Here is a 17,684-nt window from a genome sequence, read left to right on the forward strand (position 1 = left end):
TCGCAGCTACATTACCAGTAGTTTGTGTACAACAATTGTGGTAGATGTATTTGTCGTCGCTATCGTTCGCGTCGTTGTCATAGTCGTACAGGTAGGAGTAATAGAAGTAGTAGTAGTAGCAGAAGCAGCAGCAGCGCCAGCAGTAGCAGAAGTAGTAGTAGTAATAGTAGTAGAAGTAGTAGTAGAAGTAGTAGTGGTGGTGGTGATGGTGGTGGTGGTAGTGATGATTGTGGTAGTAGCAGTAGCAGTAGTAGTATTAATAGTAGTAGTAGCAGTAGTAGAAGTGGGAGGAGAAAGAGCAGCAGCAGCAGTAGTAGCAGTAGCATTAATGTAATATCATTCCTAGCATTAGGTTTTGTATGACGTGGTCATTTCTTCCATAGGTCGAGTCGTCTGACCTTAATGAATCCTTCCAAACACAGCTCTTAAATATTTCGTCTAAGAGATGACATAATTACCACTCACATGTCTCCTTATGCAAGATTGTTAGATATTCCTTCACATAACAAATGCGAAAATGATAGTAGTTGCTAAGTGGACATTTTTACGTATACTGTATGTGTCTAACACACAACGTACTATTTTAATACATCATAGCATATCTGTAATAAGAGGCAAACAGTTTGTAATTTGTAAAAGGAATTTGTGCAAATAAACAATTACGCTGTTTTCTATCAAATGTCATTATTTCAGTAAAAGATCAATTTAGTCGGAACAAACCTGTCAAGACTTGTTGGAAACTCTTCCTGCAGTTGAAATTAAAAACAATTTTCTTAACGTTCTTGATAAAAGCAAAAAAAACTGCAAAAGTCAGATGAGAGAGTTTGCTGAAAATCATGATAAGTGAATTTTAAAGGAGAATCCAGTATTTCATATATGTAATTTTTAGGATAAATGCAGATTTACTAAAAATAATGTAATATCTATTAACTTTTTTAATCTGTATTTCAACTATACTTAATATTTATTATTCACTACATCTTTAATATACGATTAATTTAATAAATTATGTTCTACTTAATAAAGGAACTTCAATTAATAATTTTTATATTCTTCTTCTTCGTCTTAAATTAAATTAATACACCTAGTACTGACCAATCCATGCAATCCTTCCCGGTATCAAGGTTTTGATTCACCCTTCTTTTTCCCTATTGCATTAAACGCCCGTATGTTTTCTTTGCTGTAAAGTTGCTAACCAATCTTGCTTGTTCAGTCTCCAGTTATCAATCAAACTGAATTTACATAGGATAGGAATATATTTTGCAAAATAATAATAGCACATGGGTCCATTATCCAATGGATTAACTGAAAACCCACGGCAAATGACATTGCAACTGTTTCAAGCATTAATTGTATCTGCATTTTCGTGCAAGGTTATTTACATCCTGCTCCGATACGCCACCAGCGCCAAGTTCTTCTGGATGTCCGGTCAATGTTTTTACCTGTTCCGATTTCGAATGCACGCCTGTCGGATTCCCAGTAGCATCAAACAATACTTAATTAATGGCTATGAGTATAAACATGATTTTTGTATATATCAGAATATTATTTGGTAACGCAAGTTCAATGTTTGGCGATTGCCTTTTAAACTATGTTACACACCAAAAACTATTTACCCGGTGTCTCATGAATATATATATATATCCTTGATCAGATAAGGTATAAAAACTACGTTCAAATTGCATGTTAACATTTTTCTCATGTTTGTTTTCAATCGGACCAGCCTTTTCTTTTGCATTTTATTCAGGGGCCAGATGGAAATATGTTAACGCCATGTAAGTATGCTCTTATCTGTTATCAATATATTAAACACCAGACCTGTTTTTATAGTTAACGCCAGATTGACAATGACACGGCTTAATACTGCTTATTAAATTCGTAACATTCCATTCTGGAAAATATATTGCTGTAGGTAAGTTGGAAATATTTAGTGTGTTGATATAAAAACTATTTTATAAACAAACAAAAACAGAAATACATTGATTACAATGACACTATGTGTGGTCCGCCATGGAAGAACAACAGCGACAGACTCACATCGGCACTCGTAGTCAATACACATATACAATAGCAGATTACAACTAGATTGTAGAAATAATCAAGACGTATTGCGCAACAATTTCTTTTATAAAATGAACATGTCGACATGGCGTGATGGTCGTGTCTCCTATATAAATATGCGAAATCCCGTTACGAGAACGTTCGAACGCCGTAATGGGAACATTTATCTTTCTGTGCCTTTTAGTTTTTCGCATTAATATAAACATTTATTTAAGTCTTTTTGATTCAATAGCTATCAATATAAACATGAAATAAGAATGGATTATTTCATACTTTTTAGATAATAAAACTAACGACACATACACATGCGTTGCTGTTTGACACAATTCTATATACGGAAAAATATCATAATGGATGCATAGGGCCTCCTGAACGCTTCTTATTGACCTACTATCTCAACAGGATGTAGTTGACATGATGTTAATAATAATAGTGTATGACGTTTTGTAAATTTTAGGAATCCATTGCATTGTTGGGATTTTTTATGATCCTCGTTTAACACTACTTGGAATTGAGCATTGAGCAAGCCGAAACGACGACTTTTTTCGAACCATAAATATCATTAAAACCACATATTTCATTGCTCAGCCATCACAATCTCATGCAAAAAAAGTTTTTTATCCCAATTGAAATCCTTACTATTGTAAACTTCACTTAAAGTCAGTAATTTATCAAATTTACGATTTCCCGTTGGATATGAATTTTCAATATTTCAAGTTTAAGTGACACGAAAAGGAAGCCGTTTTGATGCGAATTAGAATAATTGTGTACTATATTCTAAATAGCACCGATTTTCGGTTTGAATTATGACCTTTAAACCGTAACCAAAGCAAGAGTATGAAGAAACATGTACTTTTGCTACCACTTCTGCTAGAATAATGCAGTGTTACGATTAACCACAATGACTTAGTATTCAAATAAAATAAAAGGGATAATTAAAAACAGACAACGTTACAAAAACTGTATATTGTTTGAATACCCATTAAACGCCGTGTACATATACATTTGAACACAGAGGCTACCGAATTTCTAGTCATTTAACACAGCATCTCTTACGCTTCCCATGAACTCGTAATAAACAATTGCAGGTTATTTAATATGAAGATAATACTGACCTAACAAGGCAGACATTATAAACAACATATATTATTCCCACCATATTTAGCAGCAAAATTAGAAGGTGGGGATACCTGTGTGTGTAAACAACTTGCATACACATTAAGCGAGTCGTGCTACAAAAATGGATAAACATTCAGTATTTATAACGCTAAGAATATTTTAAAGAGTTTTGTAAAAAAATAAATGACAACAATTTCAAGCAGACAGTGTTTATTCAGTCAACCTTTAACAAGTATGGGGACATAACTTAGTATTAACAAGAGTGCCCAGGAACTGTATCACAGAACCAGCTTAAAAATACGGTTAGACGCTGATCAAGACCTGGACAATTTCGTCAATGAGCCTGAGAATGATCGGAATCCGCCTCCAATGACAATAAACAATTGCCTCATGTTTAGATAAATACCAATAACAAATATCTCGGCATATTGATATATGACGTGCATACGATTTACCTCAGAAATTATCTTAAATAGTGTGTATGGGAAGTTGAACTGCTTCGTTCCGCATTATAATCGATGCTTTTCGATCTAATTAGCCTGAATAACATCTGTTCAGAATTCTTAATAAAAAGTAAAGGTTTAGGAAATTAAAATTTTGTTTGGTTGTTTGGCACGTCCGTACTTTTCTTAAATATTATATATATTTTGGAATATTTCTTCTTTCGACAAAAGTACAGCAATGCATTAAAAAATATTGAGTAAAGTAATATTTTTCTTTAATTAGGTTCTTTGTATACTTGACAACACAAAAAGGTGTTTTCTCACCTTGTTAAATTGCATGTCTCTGTACCGTCGTCATGCTTTTGTTTAAGTTTTTGCATAATATGTGCCGATTGTTCAATTACTGGATTAGTACACTTTTTAGTATCCTTGGTTACATTGGTGACACGTTCGATGTCTACCCGGTCTGATGCTGTTGTGAACAGGCACGTGACAATGACAGGCATTGGTGTTCAATTTATCAATAACAAATGTATAATCGCGGGGCCCCTACTTGTAAACACATTTGGGCCGCGGTGCCTGCGACCACGGTCGCTAAAATGCATTTAGTGTTAAGTGTTAACACACACAAGTTAATTGTACACATATAATTATAAATAACCTCTTTAATCCCTCAGTGTAAAAGCAACTTGTTAAAAGAACTTTATTGCTTTGCCATGGACTTCGGCAACGTATAACGCATCCGGTTATTCGACCCATGATAACGTGTATTAGGAACTATGTTTTGCATTGTAAGATCAGATAATACAAAAACATAATCATTTGTATTGCTGTTAAATGTATCGAAATTAAATGTTTTTGTTTGCGCATGCTTTATGATGAAAATGTATATGAAAACACGGCATAGCGCATATTTGTTTTATAGAATGTGTTGTTTTCTCTATATGCTGTTCATATCGTCACTAGCAGAATGTAACTGAATAAATATAGTATTTTTTATGTTTTTTGTTACTTGCAAGAACTGGACATTAAGAATTTAAAAACAACGCACATATCTTTAAAAATGATACTCGGTCGTGGTAAACCAGCAGTTGCCTAATGTTCGAATGCGGTTTGAATATCGGGCCCACCAGAGAATGTCCCTGATTTAACTGTTGGCCGGTAATATATATTAAGGCGTTGATAACTCGCTGCCGAACTCGATTTAAAAGGAGACTCTTTCGCTAAAGTATGTTCAGTACGACGTTGGGTGACCTTGACCAATGATTATCGGGACTTATATCGATCAATTCTGAAATTGTATCATATTTTTAGCATTCCCTTGGTTGTGTTTGGCGTTAAAATATCGTCTGTCTTACTTTTCTGGGAATATCGTTCACAAAAAATAAGTATTTTTAACTTTTATACCTCTACACAGATGAGAAGATCGTATTCGATATTTAATCTAATACTTGTTTGTTCCTCCATTTGGTATTCCATTTTCCCACTAAAGTTATTTTGTTGTTTATTTGCTTCTGAACGTCCTCTCAAGGATCAAGTGCGTTTTTGTACTGTAATTAAGAGCCTCTTTTACTCTTTTTTTCCATTAACCGAAATAAATTAATTAATGCGTTATTCCTACATTTATGCATATTTGAGAAGATCTGTATAACAAAAGCCAAAAGCGCTTCCTTTTTATTTATTCGAAATAATTCAGAAAATCTTTCAGGCTTTCAAGAAAAAAAATACAATATATAATTATGATCTGCTTATACCACAATCTAATTCTAAAGTAATCATTTAGAGTCAATTAGTATATATTCAATTATATTTTTCTTTCGGTCTCAATTTGACAGAATTGTAGAAAACTAAAATTAAACATGCCGTGTGATGAATACAATAGCTTATGGTTGTAAATTTGTAGCTAAACACAGCGACCAAAGGATATTCTATATTGCTTTAGCGAATTAAAACATTATGATAAACTTTCTGGTAAAATGCAAAAACAATGTCTAAACAAAGACGTACAATGTTAAGTCAATTTATGATTTGAGTAAAAAGAAATGCAATGACCAATATTTATAATAACCCAAAGAAATACAACTACACTGCTTTATGATGTAAAAGTACATGTATTGCCCTCCTAACACATCTGGCAGGATATTTTCGAAATATATCTATAATCTGCATTTGTTCATTGGCGTATTTGAGTCTTCACTTCAAAAGTCGCATGCTCAAGAACGTAGGAACGGAGTAATCACCCTTCACCAAGCTTCATTTTGCAAACATCTATGTCATTCTCCATCTTATGAACTTTGGGCTGCGGCTCATTAACTTCTTCTCCTGTAATATAATAATTATTTTATCAGATATTTTAGTAAGCAGATTTGAAGTTGTCTGGGGGCAGTCCATTTTAATGATCTTTTTTAGTTTTAGTAACTTTTCCATTGACTTGGACGTAGGTCAGTTTTCACTTGTTACCTGTTCCCATATCATTGGATTTCTAAAGAAGATTTTATATACAAAAACACGTTAAGATAGGCAAATATCTAACCTGTATCCGTCACCACCAAGTCACCAACAGAAAGAGATAATCTTTCTTGTGGCCTTTCCGAAATGAATGCCATTCTTCTTTGCGAATTTGACAGTAAACTATTATCGTCCGCATCTTCACCGTCAGAAGCATCGAAGCATGAGTCCGTCTGACTAGCTTCAGACCCAAAACTTGAAATAGTTGAATGACGACGGCTCTCAGTTAAAGAACTCGTTCTCTTTAATGAAAAATACCCTGAAGACGTATCTGACGCTTGCGACAACCTGCTTTGCCTTGATTGCGAGTTGTGTCCCATTGTTACCACATCGCCGTCCTGATTAGTATCCATGTCTGCATGAAATGTCTCAGGAATGTGTTCTTCAATACCATATTGTCTTACTAATACCTTTGTTTGTTTAGCAATTGAAGAAGAAGGCGCTTCTGAAATGAATATCGTTGACACATCTTTTGCGTTTTGCGACTTTTCCGATTGTATGACAAGCGCTCCATATCCGTCTGATGTTGAAATTGATTTCGAATTGTCATTGGAGTCGGATTCCGATCCCTTCTCAGACTCATTGGTAGAATTATCCAGGTCTTGATCAACGTCTTGTCGTACCTTTTCTTGAGTATCATAGTCCGATTTATAACGCCGACTTTCAGGAATCAATTTGCTAAATTTTCCCAGTTCGAACGTCTAGAAAGTGAAAATTATAATGAATTACATGTTTTAAACTGTATTGCGATTCCTTAGAAATTCATGCTTATGCTTAGTATAAAAACAGCAGTGCCGGTTATGTATCGAATGCTCGTAGACAGGATGGTAACTGCACTACTGTTAATGCCCACTATCACTGAATTAAATCAATAATGATTCAGAATAATCTGACGAAAAATAACTACGAGAATGATATTAAAATTGCATTGTGTAGAAAACTTTCTTAACATACCTCATACTTCCGTTTTGTTGCTGTGATTTCTGGTTCGTTTTGTCCCAAATTCTTCATCACTTTAATGTGATTTGCTGAAGAATTATAATTATAAATGTTAAGTGATTCGAATATTTATTTGGAAATGTTATAAACGTTCTTAAGACGAATAACAAAATCTGGCATGACTGTGAATTTCTATTCAATATATATGCAAAAAGCTACAGAAACATGCTCAGTAGCAAAAAGTTTAAACATAAACCCGGTTTAGTGGCAATGGGCAAACGCCAAAGACATAGAACACAAAATCACAAACAAGAAACAAAGAACAGCACAAAACTCTACAAACAGCACAGTGCATAAATACTATATATATATATAAATAATTGGTATGTTCATCAAGTCTCATACCCTTTGATTGTCTGTAGATCATATTTGATGGCTGCTTTAAACGTCGATTTCGCAACCATTGTGCAACGTCCCGAAAGACCGCCACGTTGTGATCGTCTATTCGCGTTGCATCCCCCGCTTGAATTGCATCCATGGCTTCCTTGTACTCTGAGTCTAAGCCTGAACGTACCGGTGGTTCTCCTTTTTTGATAAGTTCAGCCAATTCAAGAAAAATGCTTTCATCTGATTGCTCTATCGATGGCACGCCTCCTCTGCAAATCTCACTAAGCATCGCGTTGTACATTTCAAGGGACTCGTAAAGATATTCCTTGCCCTTTTCTGAAATATGTTTGTAAAGTTTAAATCTACCATTGTTATTTTGTAAATAATTGTATTTAAATGAAATCAATATCATAGTTCAAAATAAATTATGTTTTATCGTCTTCAGAGTTTATTTTGCCAAATGCAAAACATCAAACGTCACACTGAACTGTAATCATGATGCAAGTGTGGTCTGTCTGTGTTGTTTTACGTTGTGTATCTCTCGTTCAGTGTATGGTAGGCATTAGTCGTAAAAGCTATGATAATGAAATGGGTAATGGTTTGTCACCGTAGTTTCCATTTTTTTCTTCAATGCGGTTATTATAGTTTGTTGTTGTTGTTTTTTAAATTGCATTTAATTGCAAGTTGAAACACACGTTATGTCCATGCAAACATTATCGAAAGATATAATGTATGTTATTTTATTGGATACAGCGGGGGAAATGGCACCAACGTTTTGGCATAACATTTGGAGATAAAAAAGAAGATATGATAAAAAGTTTTAATGAGTATTTACGTCGACCGATTGTGCAGTAAAGAAACAAGGAACAAATCTTTAGAGCAAGTTTATTCATTTGTAACCATAGGCGTTCATTACATTTATCGCATTTAAGGGTTTGAATTGCAATGCCTTGTTTATAAGGTTTGTGAATCAGCCATCAGGACAGGTTATGAAATCATTGTTGTAATGGCGGTGGATGAGCGTTGGCCTGATGGGCGGTCTACAGCTTCGTCCTGCAGACCTTTCACTCCAACGTGGAAAATTCCGATAGCTGGAAGACCAAGTATAAGGTACTTGTCGGCAGCAACAATTTGTTGGTGAAGAAATGTCGTTGTAAAGTTGCCCGAAATACGGAAGGATTGAATAGCATGCGTTCTCAATTTAAATAGTTAAGTGAGAATGTACATAAGTTCATTCATTTTAACTTAGGCCTTATGCAAGCAACGGAAAACACCAAATGCAATCCAGTCGGAGGCCCTTCCTTGTCCTATTGAAGACAGCAACATATATATTTCTGATTGTTACAGCTCGTGATGTCCCCTTGACGAGCATAAAGTAATACCAATCCTTTAAAACTGGTGATTTATACTAGGGATGCATCATTTATTCTCCCGATTTCGAAATTTTACAGGGCCAACATCACAGGGGATCCGATCAACTTTTCTCTTAATGAAAGGAACATCTGCAATCAAGAGATGTCCACAGTAGGGTGTATAGGGATTATAGACATATTGAAGAGCACATGCCGGAGTGAATATTCTGCTGCCATTAAATCGTACTTTGTTATTGTGAGGAAATCTAATGTTAGCCCCTAGAAAGTTCACAGTATGTCTAACAGCAACTGACATCATTTAAACAATGACAGAGTTATTCTACAATGTATCTGACCAAGCTTTGGAATGTATTTGCAACAACATAATTTTGTTGCGCTTAGCTAGACAGTTTAGGAAGACGTGAACTTGTCGCATTGACTCATCACAAGGTATCCATTCAACCAGCTTAGTATCCGTCATTGATTTGAGATATTATCGCATTGAATGCCGATTATTGGTGAGGTATCCACATAGTCCGTCCTCGGGGATATTAAATTTATGTAATATGAATGTCTTTTTTTAAAAAAGCATTAACAAGACAAAATACAAATTAATAAAATACAGCAGAATGTAGGCCTTCCACTATCTAAAAAGCTTTTTCTTTTCAAATGTAAATTTAAAGCACAAGTTTTAAAATGCTCGTGAAAAAAACGGATTAAATAAAGCGATGTTTAATTGAATTTCAAATGAGGTGTATTATCTTATATTATAGAAATACATGTGATAGAAGTAAAAAGCTGAACTGACATAGATGTATGTCTGATACATTTTCAATTCGTTTAACATACACTACGTTATAAAACATGTTGTATCGCATTTATAAAATATAACCAAATATATCGGAACAAGATAAGTGGAGTTGTGCATACTGATCACTTATCAGACAGATTCGACAATTAAAGGAATTAAAACAAATAGATCACCACAATTGACATACTTCTTTCCTGCAATTTCAGCTTGCTGTTCTTATATTTTTTGATTGGCCATAAGACGGTTCTTCGACCATAGGTAGGGAATATTTACTTGCTGCGCGGTAAGTTGGTCACTGGCCTTGTGTGGTTGAATAATGGATATTTCCTTTTGTCCTAAAACTCTGTAAGAATCTAATTCCTTTTTTGTTTACCATTGTTCGATAAACCAAAATGTCGCTCACTAAGCGTAACGCTGTGTTCACATCTTCAGCACCAATTAGTTAGCAAAATTCTAGTCATACTTAAGTTTGTGGTTTGCATTCGTTTTCACATTGTTTTCCTACAGTACGTATCTTATTTTGTGATAATTTAACTTATCTTATTGGTTATGCTGCAATGTTTGTAAAGTACTTGTATAAGGTCAACACATGTATAATTGGGATAAATTGGTATCCAACTTAAAATTAATTTAATATATAAAAATTGTTCCCGTTGTTTGACAATACTTAAATCAAAACTATGACTTGTATTGCACCAACCTTGTTCGCCTTTAGCGTCTTTAAGCCATTTTCCAAGTTTGAATTTGTAGTATGCCAAACGTTCATACGCCATTGTTAACTCGGTATTTGGTGACACGTAAAGGCTTAGGCACAATTGCCGTACGTTATCGCCGTCAGCGATGGCCTTTTCGTACTCATTCTTCGAACAAAAACACACACTTAAAGGTTATTCAAGAGGTTCTGCTGTAAACACTGATATGAAAAAATAAGCAAGAGACATACATCAAATTACTGCGTAATCAAAAGTTAACGACCTGACAGTTGTGAATCATCTTGCACCGCAAAAACGTAGCAGAAGTACTGGCTATTTTGATAAAACATAAAAATTGGTTTTAACAGTTAAAATTCAATAATCCTTTTTTATACTGTTATGATTAAAACATTGAAACACCTGCCTCATGATAGAAGATGTCAGCTCTGTGACGAAGCAAGACGACTTGTGTTGGCAAGCTGTCACGTCCCATTTGTTTGTTCATAGCAATGCATTCGTTGAACATATCCATAGCTTGTCTAAAATGTATTCTTCGGTCATTTTTATCTTTCGTGTTCAACCCCAATTGATGCTGACAAGATGCAATATTAGATCGGTACTCAACTTCGACATTATGAAATCCATCTTTTGTAAACTGTGCATCATCTTCTACAATTCTTAATGCATTGCCGTGAAAAGAAAGTGCTTTATTTACATCGCCTAGTTCAAAATGTACGCGTCCTATCAAATTTTTAATTTTAGCTCTGTCATGCTTATTTATTTTGTCCTTATGCTTAATGTTTTCACAAATTGCCTGCGCAGATTTCAGATTTTCATGAGCTAAGGTGAGTTTTTGCATATTTTTGTCTTTGCTGCCTATCTTTAGCAACGTCTGCCCGGCGACCATGTACAGTCTAGTAAGGGTGAAAGATTCTTCCTCAAGATGTCTATACCAGCCTTCTGCTGTATACAAAGGGCACACCTTACCTGACATCGCAATGCCTACTGGTATTTGAAAGTCATTTATAACACTGGACACTTCTTGATATGCATTCTCCATTTGATCACAAGCTAACATGCATTCAGCTTCCTTCGTCGTCCAATAAATATATTCAAAAAGTTGTTTCTTGTCTTTTGCAATCTGTGATTGTTTTTTCGCAAAATTCAACCGTTTTTGAGGAACACATGCAAATTCTGCGATGCTCATGACATACTCACATCTTGAAGATGCTGCTACCTTTGTTTTTCTTGTTGCACCTAAACAGTCTTTTAAACCCCTCTCCTTTTCCGCTACCAGTTTGAAAAACAAGTCTATGAGAGGTTTATTAATTTCAATTGCATTATTTGCCATCACTGGTGATAAGTAATTTTTCTTTCCATCATGTTCAAGGTTCTTACAAAAATAACAAATGAATTTTTCTTTTGCAGTTTCAAGTTCATCTTTCATGTTGTTTTTCTTCTCACACGTGTCATAAAGAAATCTCAGGACAATTGAATGTAGAGAATACAGTTTTTTTTCTTTTTGATTTGAATTTCCTTTAAATGATTTTGGTTTGTCAGCTTCTATGAAATTTCTACTTTCAAGAAATGACAGTAGATGTTGAGTCTGCTGTGGACTAGCCATGCCTTCTGTAGCACGTGCAGCTGCTTGAACATCGAACCAGTTTGTTCGGAAAACTGATAACCTGAGTAACAAAGTTTTATATTCCACAGGCTGAAGCATTTCAAAACATTTTTGCAGAAGCCCAGAGATGGAGTCCACAGTTGGTTCAAGGTTCTGGTACATGTTTGGTGTTTCTCTTAGAGTCTTTAACGCCATAGGGTGTCCATTTAAGTCCTTCCAGACTTTCTCGCAAGAAGAAACAGTTAGTTCCTAGAGAGAAAAAAACAAATGAAATGAAAGTCAAGATACTTATAACAAGTATTTTTGAGGTAAGGGTGCCCATTTATTTGGTAAGGATCGCCTTTTTGTAAATTAATTTGTTTTCTGAAGACATATGCCCTTTCAACTTATTTTAATATCTTTTTCGCATAAATACTATAAATACAATATTTTTTAAATTATACTTTAAATAACGTTATTTTCATTTGATGCCTACCTGGTGAGGTGTTTTAGAAAGAAGTTTAATTGCGTCAACAAGATCTAGACCGGGTACTTCAAATTCAAGCATGTTATTTCCAAACAGTGGTTTCCTGCCTACAGTTATCAGAAACTTAACCTGCAACACAAGGGTATTATGTGCGATATATATATAAATAAAGACCATACCATTCAATGAAAAAATATGTGCAATGGAAGTATACATAGTATTGTTTTGATTATAAGTGGTGTAATCTTACATGGCGAATGAACTATAATGGTATATCCAATAACATGCTTCTTTTAGTATAAAACTACATAATTACATTTTTAGAGTTAGAGATCTCATCGAACATCGAAGACAATAGATCAGGCAGTCCAGAAGGATTCTCTTTGAATTGGCAGTCCATGTCGTCAAGCAGAATTAAGTGTTCTAAAACAAAAGCTTTGCAGTTGATAGATTCGCTGATATAATTTTTTTATCGAAAGAGTAAAATGGCATTTGCATGGTTTTGTATGTTAATTACTATTCTGTTAATAATTCTAATATAATATTTATAAATACAATTTAAATCTTAAGTCTTTTATTTAGAAAATGGATTGATTCAAACTTGACATAAATATCATTATATCGAAATCGGGCAACATCGACACAAATACTGATCTTATAAACATAAATGATAAACAAAATTGGATGGCAGATGTAAACATTTTCAAACAAACAATACAAACAAAACAAAGATCAACTATATCTACAAGGATTATAGTTAAAACATATCTTTTTACGGTCTCGAGAACATGACGAATACGCAGATATCTCAGGTATATATTAAACAAATCTATAAAAAGCTATATGTTCATGGGTATTCAAAAAGACAAATACAAGAGCATATTTGCTGGAACTCTTGGCATTACATTTTTCATAAATCCGTTGTAGGTATTAAAGTAAAACAGAATATAATAAAGTTAAAAAGTTATTACATACTACCTTAGTATCAAATTTAAATGTTTTACCTAGAAAATGATGGAGATAGTCCTTTTTGCATAAATATTGCAATGAAGTTTAATGAATTAATTTATTTTTTATTTATAGCAAATGGGAATTTTCAAATTTTCGGAGTGATATACAGACGGTTTTAGAAGATGCGGAATACATAAACATAAGAGCATTTAACATCTTGATTAAAATTTTATTAATTATTAGGTTATGAAATTGAATAAAAATAATAGAATATTGTTTCCATTGTGTTAAGTCAGGTTTGTTATTGCATTTATTAATTGCATGATAAATATTATGTACCATTTACCTATTTTTTCATATTTTTGCAAACTAATTTAAAACATAAGGCACTTCTTTGCGTTTTTAAATGATTTTGTTCAATATATTGGTATATATACTTCACAGTATGTACCACTTACCACACTGTTTGTCGATGCTATTTGTACATGCTGTATGTTTTATGACAAAAATAAAAGGATTGCTTACATTCCAAAAGAGTAAAAAAATCAAATGTAATGTGTTTTGATTCACATCAGTAAATTACAATTGATCTTGAGTATTTGCTTTCAAATCATTAATTGATATTTCAATTTTCAGTATAATCGAAAAATTGTTAAGCGTCGCCAACAATATTATCTCCAATTTGTCACATACTCGACGTATGTTGGCTGCTCATCTTCACAATCGAGTCAATCAGCATCTTCTTTTTATAAAGATCGGGAAGATCTTCAAAAAGCATGTTTGATTTGGAAGACAACTCTTTGCTTAAGACCTCTAAAAGGTCGTTCATAAGTTGACCGAGATCGTCTTTTTCTCTGCAACAGACCAATAACAACTTGAACGAATGATATCCGTTTCATAAAACACAAGGAATCGTGTCAGTTATTCTTACTCTAATGAAAATACAGTGTATACCAAAACTTCAGCTATTGTATAAACTGATCAAATGGTTTCTATATCTGAAGCAAATATGTTTCTGCTATGATTATATGTTTCAACAGCAAACAGCATTGCCCTACACAATGTAACTGGTGCTATTTTCTAATATTTATATTACAATACAGAAGAAGTTTCTAAATTAACCTTTGATTACAAACTGTGATGAGCCAGTGGTGGGTGTGCATCAGCCTGTAACAAATCTGTCTGGCTAGACTGGTCTTTCCTATACCAGGTTCTCCGCATAAAACGAGTCCTGGAATTCAGTAAAACCCGTATACCAGTCATTTGATGTAATTTGATGTCATTCACGTTCGTTTTAAGCTAGTATAACCATACCATTTAACATTTTACTTCCATTCATATGTTTTTAATGCATTTGATTACAGAGAAAGGTCCAGATTCGCAACATAAGATATTATAAACTGCTTATATGACAAAATGGTGTTCTAGGTATCAACGCATCAATAATATTATTTTACTTTAGTTTCATATATACCTTTGTACTGATCTTCGCATTGCAGTATCTCAAGATACTTATCTATCAAACTCTGTCGACCTACAAATGCTGGATCTATTTCCAAACTAAGCTTGGAAAAATTCGCATCGTACTCTTTTTTTTCTTTTTCATATAAAAGAAACAAGTTCTGGTAGTTTACATTGCCTGAAAAGAGGAACAGGCGTCTTATTAATAATTCGAGTCAAAAACAAAAGGACCTTTTATATTCTAAATTTTACACCTTTCAAATTACCTACACTTTACTAGGGGAAAATTTATAAGCAGATGTGTTGTGCTGTATTCAGTTAGAATAAATGGGAAAATAACAATAACGACTTCAACAAGCACATTTTTTAATATTAATTAAACACATAAATACGCTTATTGACAACCTATAAACGTAAGCTTAAATGGGATTCTAACTGTATGATATACGAAAACACGATACAGAGTGAACTGTGCCATGAATAAGAATTGTTAAAAAAATATCACTTCACTTAGTAGTTAAATAATAAGTGAAAGAGATGTTTTGCGGATGCAAAAGGAGCTGGCTCAATGTAATAAGTATATTGAAGTAATGCAATTATTAGCCCCTATTCGAACTGAATTTTATAAGGTGTAATAAAAACTGTTCCATTCAAGGTAATCTTACACAATAATTCAATGCTTATCAATATCCAGTGTTAATTGGCATGGTTAAACAAATAGACTGTATATATTAAAGATGCACTCTTACTCCAAAATAAGATTTACCACAACTAATTATATTGTTTTACTATTCCAAAATGGATGAATAAACGTCGAAAACAATGGTTCTTATGAATGATATCGAGTTAAATTTGAAAAAAATCAGCCTAAAATCCGGTATTTTTACCTAATGAGACTTTACTAGACCACAGTAAATATTTTAGCACTCACCAATCATTTAATATTTTTGTGCAAACTGTAATTAAATACACAGTTACAATCTTGTTATTAGTTATTTATATTTTCCATAAATGCATTATTCAGTAAGTATTTAATGGTTTATCAGTCAAAATTGATGTTTGTTATACATGCGTCTGTATTGATTTTGAATAAGAGTGTCACTTTAAGAATCGTTATTTAACAAGGCGGCTGGTTTACCTATCAACTCACCACTGTCCCCATGAAAGTTCATGCTACCCATCAGGCGTTGAAGGTATTTAACAGTTCCATCTTCTTTTAGGCTATCCTCCAGACAATGGAAGAACTTGTAACCCTTACTGGTGCTCTCCTCGTTCAACAGTTCTGCATAATGGGCTCCAAGTTTCGATTGTGACAGCGTTAGCAACCTATAGAAAACATGAACGGACATGTTCACCGTTTTTATCATTATTGTTCAACAATCATTTAAAATAAGGTCATTTTCCTGAATTATGGAGTGATGGATATTTAGTGCCTATTCATAAAATGGGTAGTCAATCAGGTGTTAGAAATTTTAGAGGAAATACATTGTTAAGTGTATTAGGGAAATTGTTAACAAGATGTGTAAATGAACGATTGGCATGTGGGATGAAACTAATTACGTAAATGTTTAACCTCAAGGCGGTTTTCGTTCCAAAATGGGAGATACTGACAATATATTCGCTTTACATAGATTGATCACACATGTTCTAAATATGAATAAACAGATATTGTGTATCTGGTAAAGCCAATTATATGGTTTAAGTCACATAAATGAGGCCTCAGACGAAAATCGTTTTGTGTAATAAAAGGATTACATTTCAGTAGTCAGACTCAATTTAAACTTTATTTGGAAAGTGGTAAAATGTTTAAAAGTTTTCTCGGGGTCTGGCGAGGGTAATGTGAGCATGTTTCAATGATAAGCTACAGACAAAAGCTCAGTAGCCGAAAGTTTAAACAGAAACCCCGTTTAATGCCAAAGGGTATACGCCAAAGACATAGAACACAAAAACAAACAATCACAAACCAGAAACATGAAACAACAGTTCAAAAATCCACAAACAACACATAACATATATACTATATATAAAAAATAATAAATAAATGAATTAGGTGTGTTTATCAATGACTGTTAGGTACCGCCTTTGAACGGTGAGTAAAATGTAGATTTACTAGGGGTTTTAACCGGTTTGTGTGCACAACCTCACCTCTTGAAAGCCCTCTCATACTTTCCATGTATCTCAATGTTTTTGAAGGCGAGTTTTTTTCTGAATTATGCCAAAGGCTTTGCTCTTGAAACTGTTAAATTTTTTATATTGTTGTATGGAGACGAGAGTGTAACTTCTGCAAATACCAGACAGAGTGTAGAAAAGCAAACTTATCTTAACATTTTAGAAGATTATGGTTTAAGATATTACACTGTAGTAAATGTAAATACATAATTCATATAAAAAATGTTCATTTGTTAAAATCTAATAATGCAATTGTTGTGAAGAAATAAGCTGTGTATATCTTTAATGCTTTTGTAATAAGAAAGATACATACCCAAATTCAGGCCTTTTAAAGGGAGACTAAAATTACTTTCATGTTGGTCGACGGAAATATATAATCAGTGTCGTTAACATGTTTATTCACTAATAAATGACTAGGGGGCTGTTATATATATATATATATATATATATATATATATATATATATATATATATATATATATATATATATATATATATATATATATGTGTGTGTGTGTGTGTGTGTGTGTGTGTGTGTGTGTGTGTGTGTGTGTGTGTGTGTGTGTGTGTGTGTGTGTGTGTGTGTGTGCCTGAGTGCGTGAGTGCGTGCGTGCGTGCGTGCGTGTGTGTGTGTGTGTGTGTGTGTGTACGTGCGTGCGTGCAAGTGTATGTGTGTGTGTGTGCGTGCGCTCGTTCGTGCG

General features: G+C 33.7%; 1 protein-coding gene across 7 annotated transcripts in view; it reads right to left on the bottom strand.

Moving 5' to 3' along the window:
* Positions 1 to 5,286: 5,286 nt before the first annotated feature.
* Positions 5,287 to 17,684, bottom strand: part of LOC128238979 (uncharacterized) — a 16,324-nt gene continuing 3,926 nt past the window's right edge. For 6 of the 7 annotated variants that reach the window (XM_052955365.1, XM_052955363.1, XM_052955361.1 and 3 more), the window contains 12 exons: positions 15,953 to 16,140; positions 14,828 to 14,992; positions 14,476 to 14,584; positions 14,047 to 14,207; positions 12,719 to 12,825; positions 12,412 to 12,531; positions 10,737 to 12,185; positions 10,321 to 10,480; positions 7,476 to 7,793; positions 7,086 to 7,159; positions 6,157 to 6,832; positions 5,287 to 5,945 (listed from right to left, as the gene is read on the bottom strand). In XM_052955365.1, the coding sequence (XP_052811325.1) occupies positions 5,860 to 5,945; positions 6,157 to 6,832; positions 7,086 to 7,159; positions 7,476 to 7,793; positions 10,321 to 10,480; positions 10,737 to 12,185; positions 12,412 to 12,531; positions 12,719 to 12,825; positions 14,047 to 14,207; positions 14,476 to 14,584; positions 14,828 to 14,992; positions 15,953 to 16,140 (3,613 nt within the window). In that variant the 3' untranslated portion in view covers positions 5,287 to 5,859. The remainder of the gene's footprint in view (positions 5,946 to 6,156; positions 6,833 to 7,085; positions 7,160 to 7,475; positions 7,794 to 10,320; positions 10,481 to 10,736; positions 12,186 to 12,411; positions 12,532 to 12,718; positions 12,826 to 14,046; positions 14,208 to 14,475; positions 14,585 to 14,827; positions 14,993 to 15,952; positions 16,141 to 17,684) is intronic. The other variant, XM_052955366.1, reaches the window with a different exon arrangement.

The sequence above is a fragment of the Mya arenaria genome, chromosome 6, assembly GCF_026914265.1.
Source record: "Mya arenaria isolate MELC-2E11 chromosome 6, ASM2691426v1".
Taxonomy (NCBI): Eukaryota; Metazoa; Mollusca; class Bivalvia; order Myida; family Myidae; genus Mya; species Mya arenaria.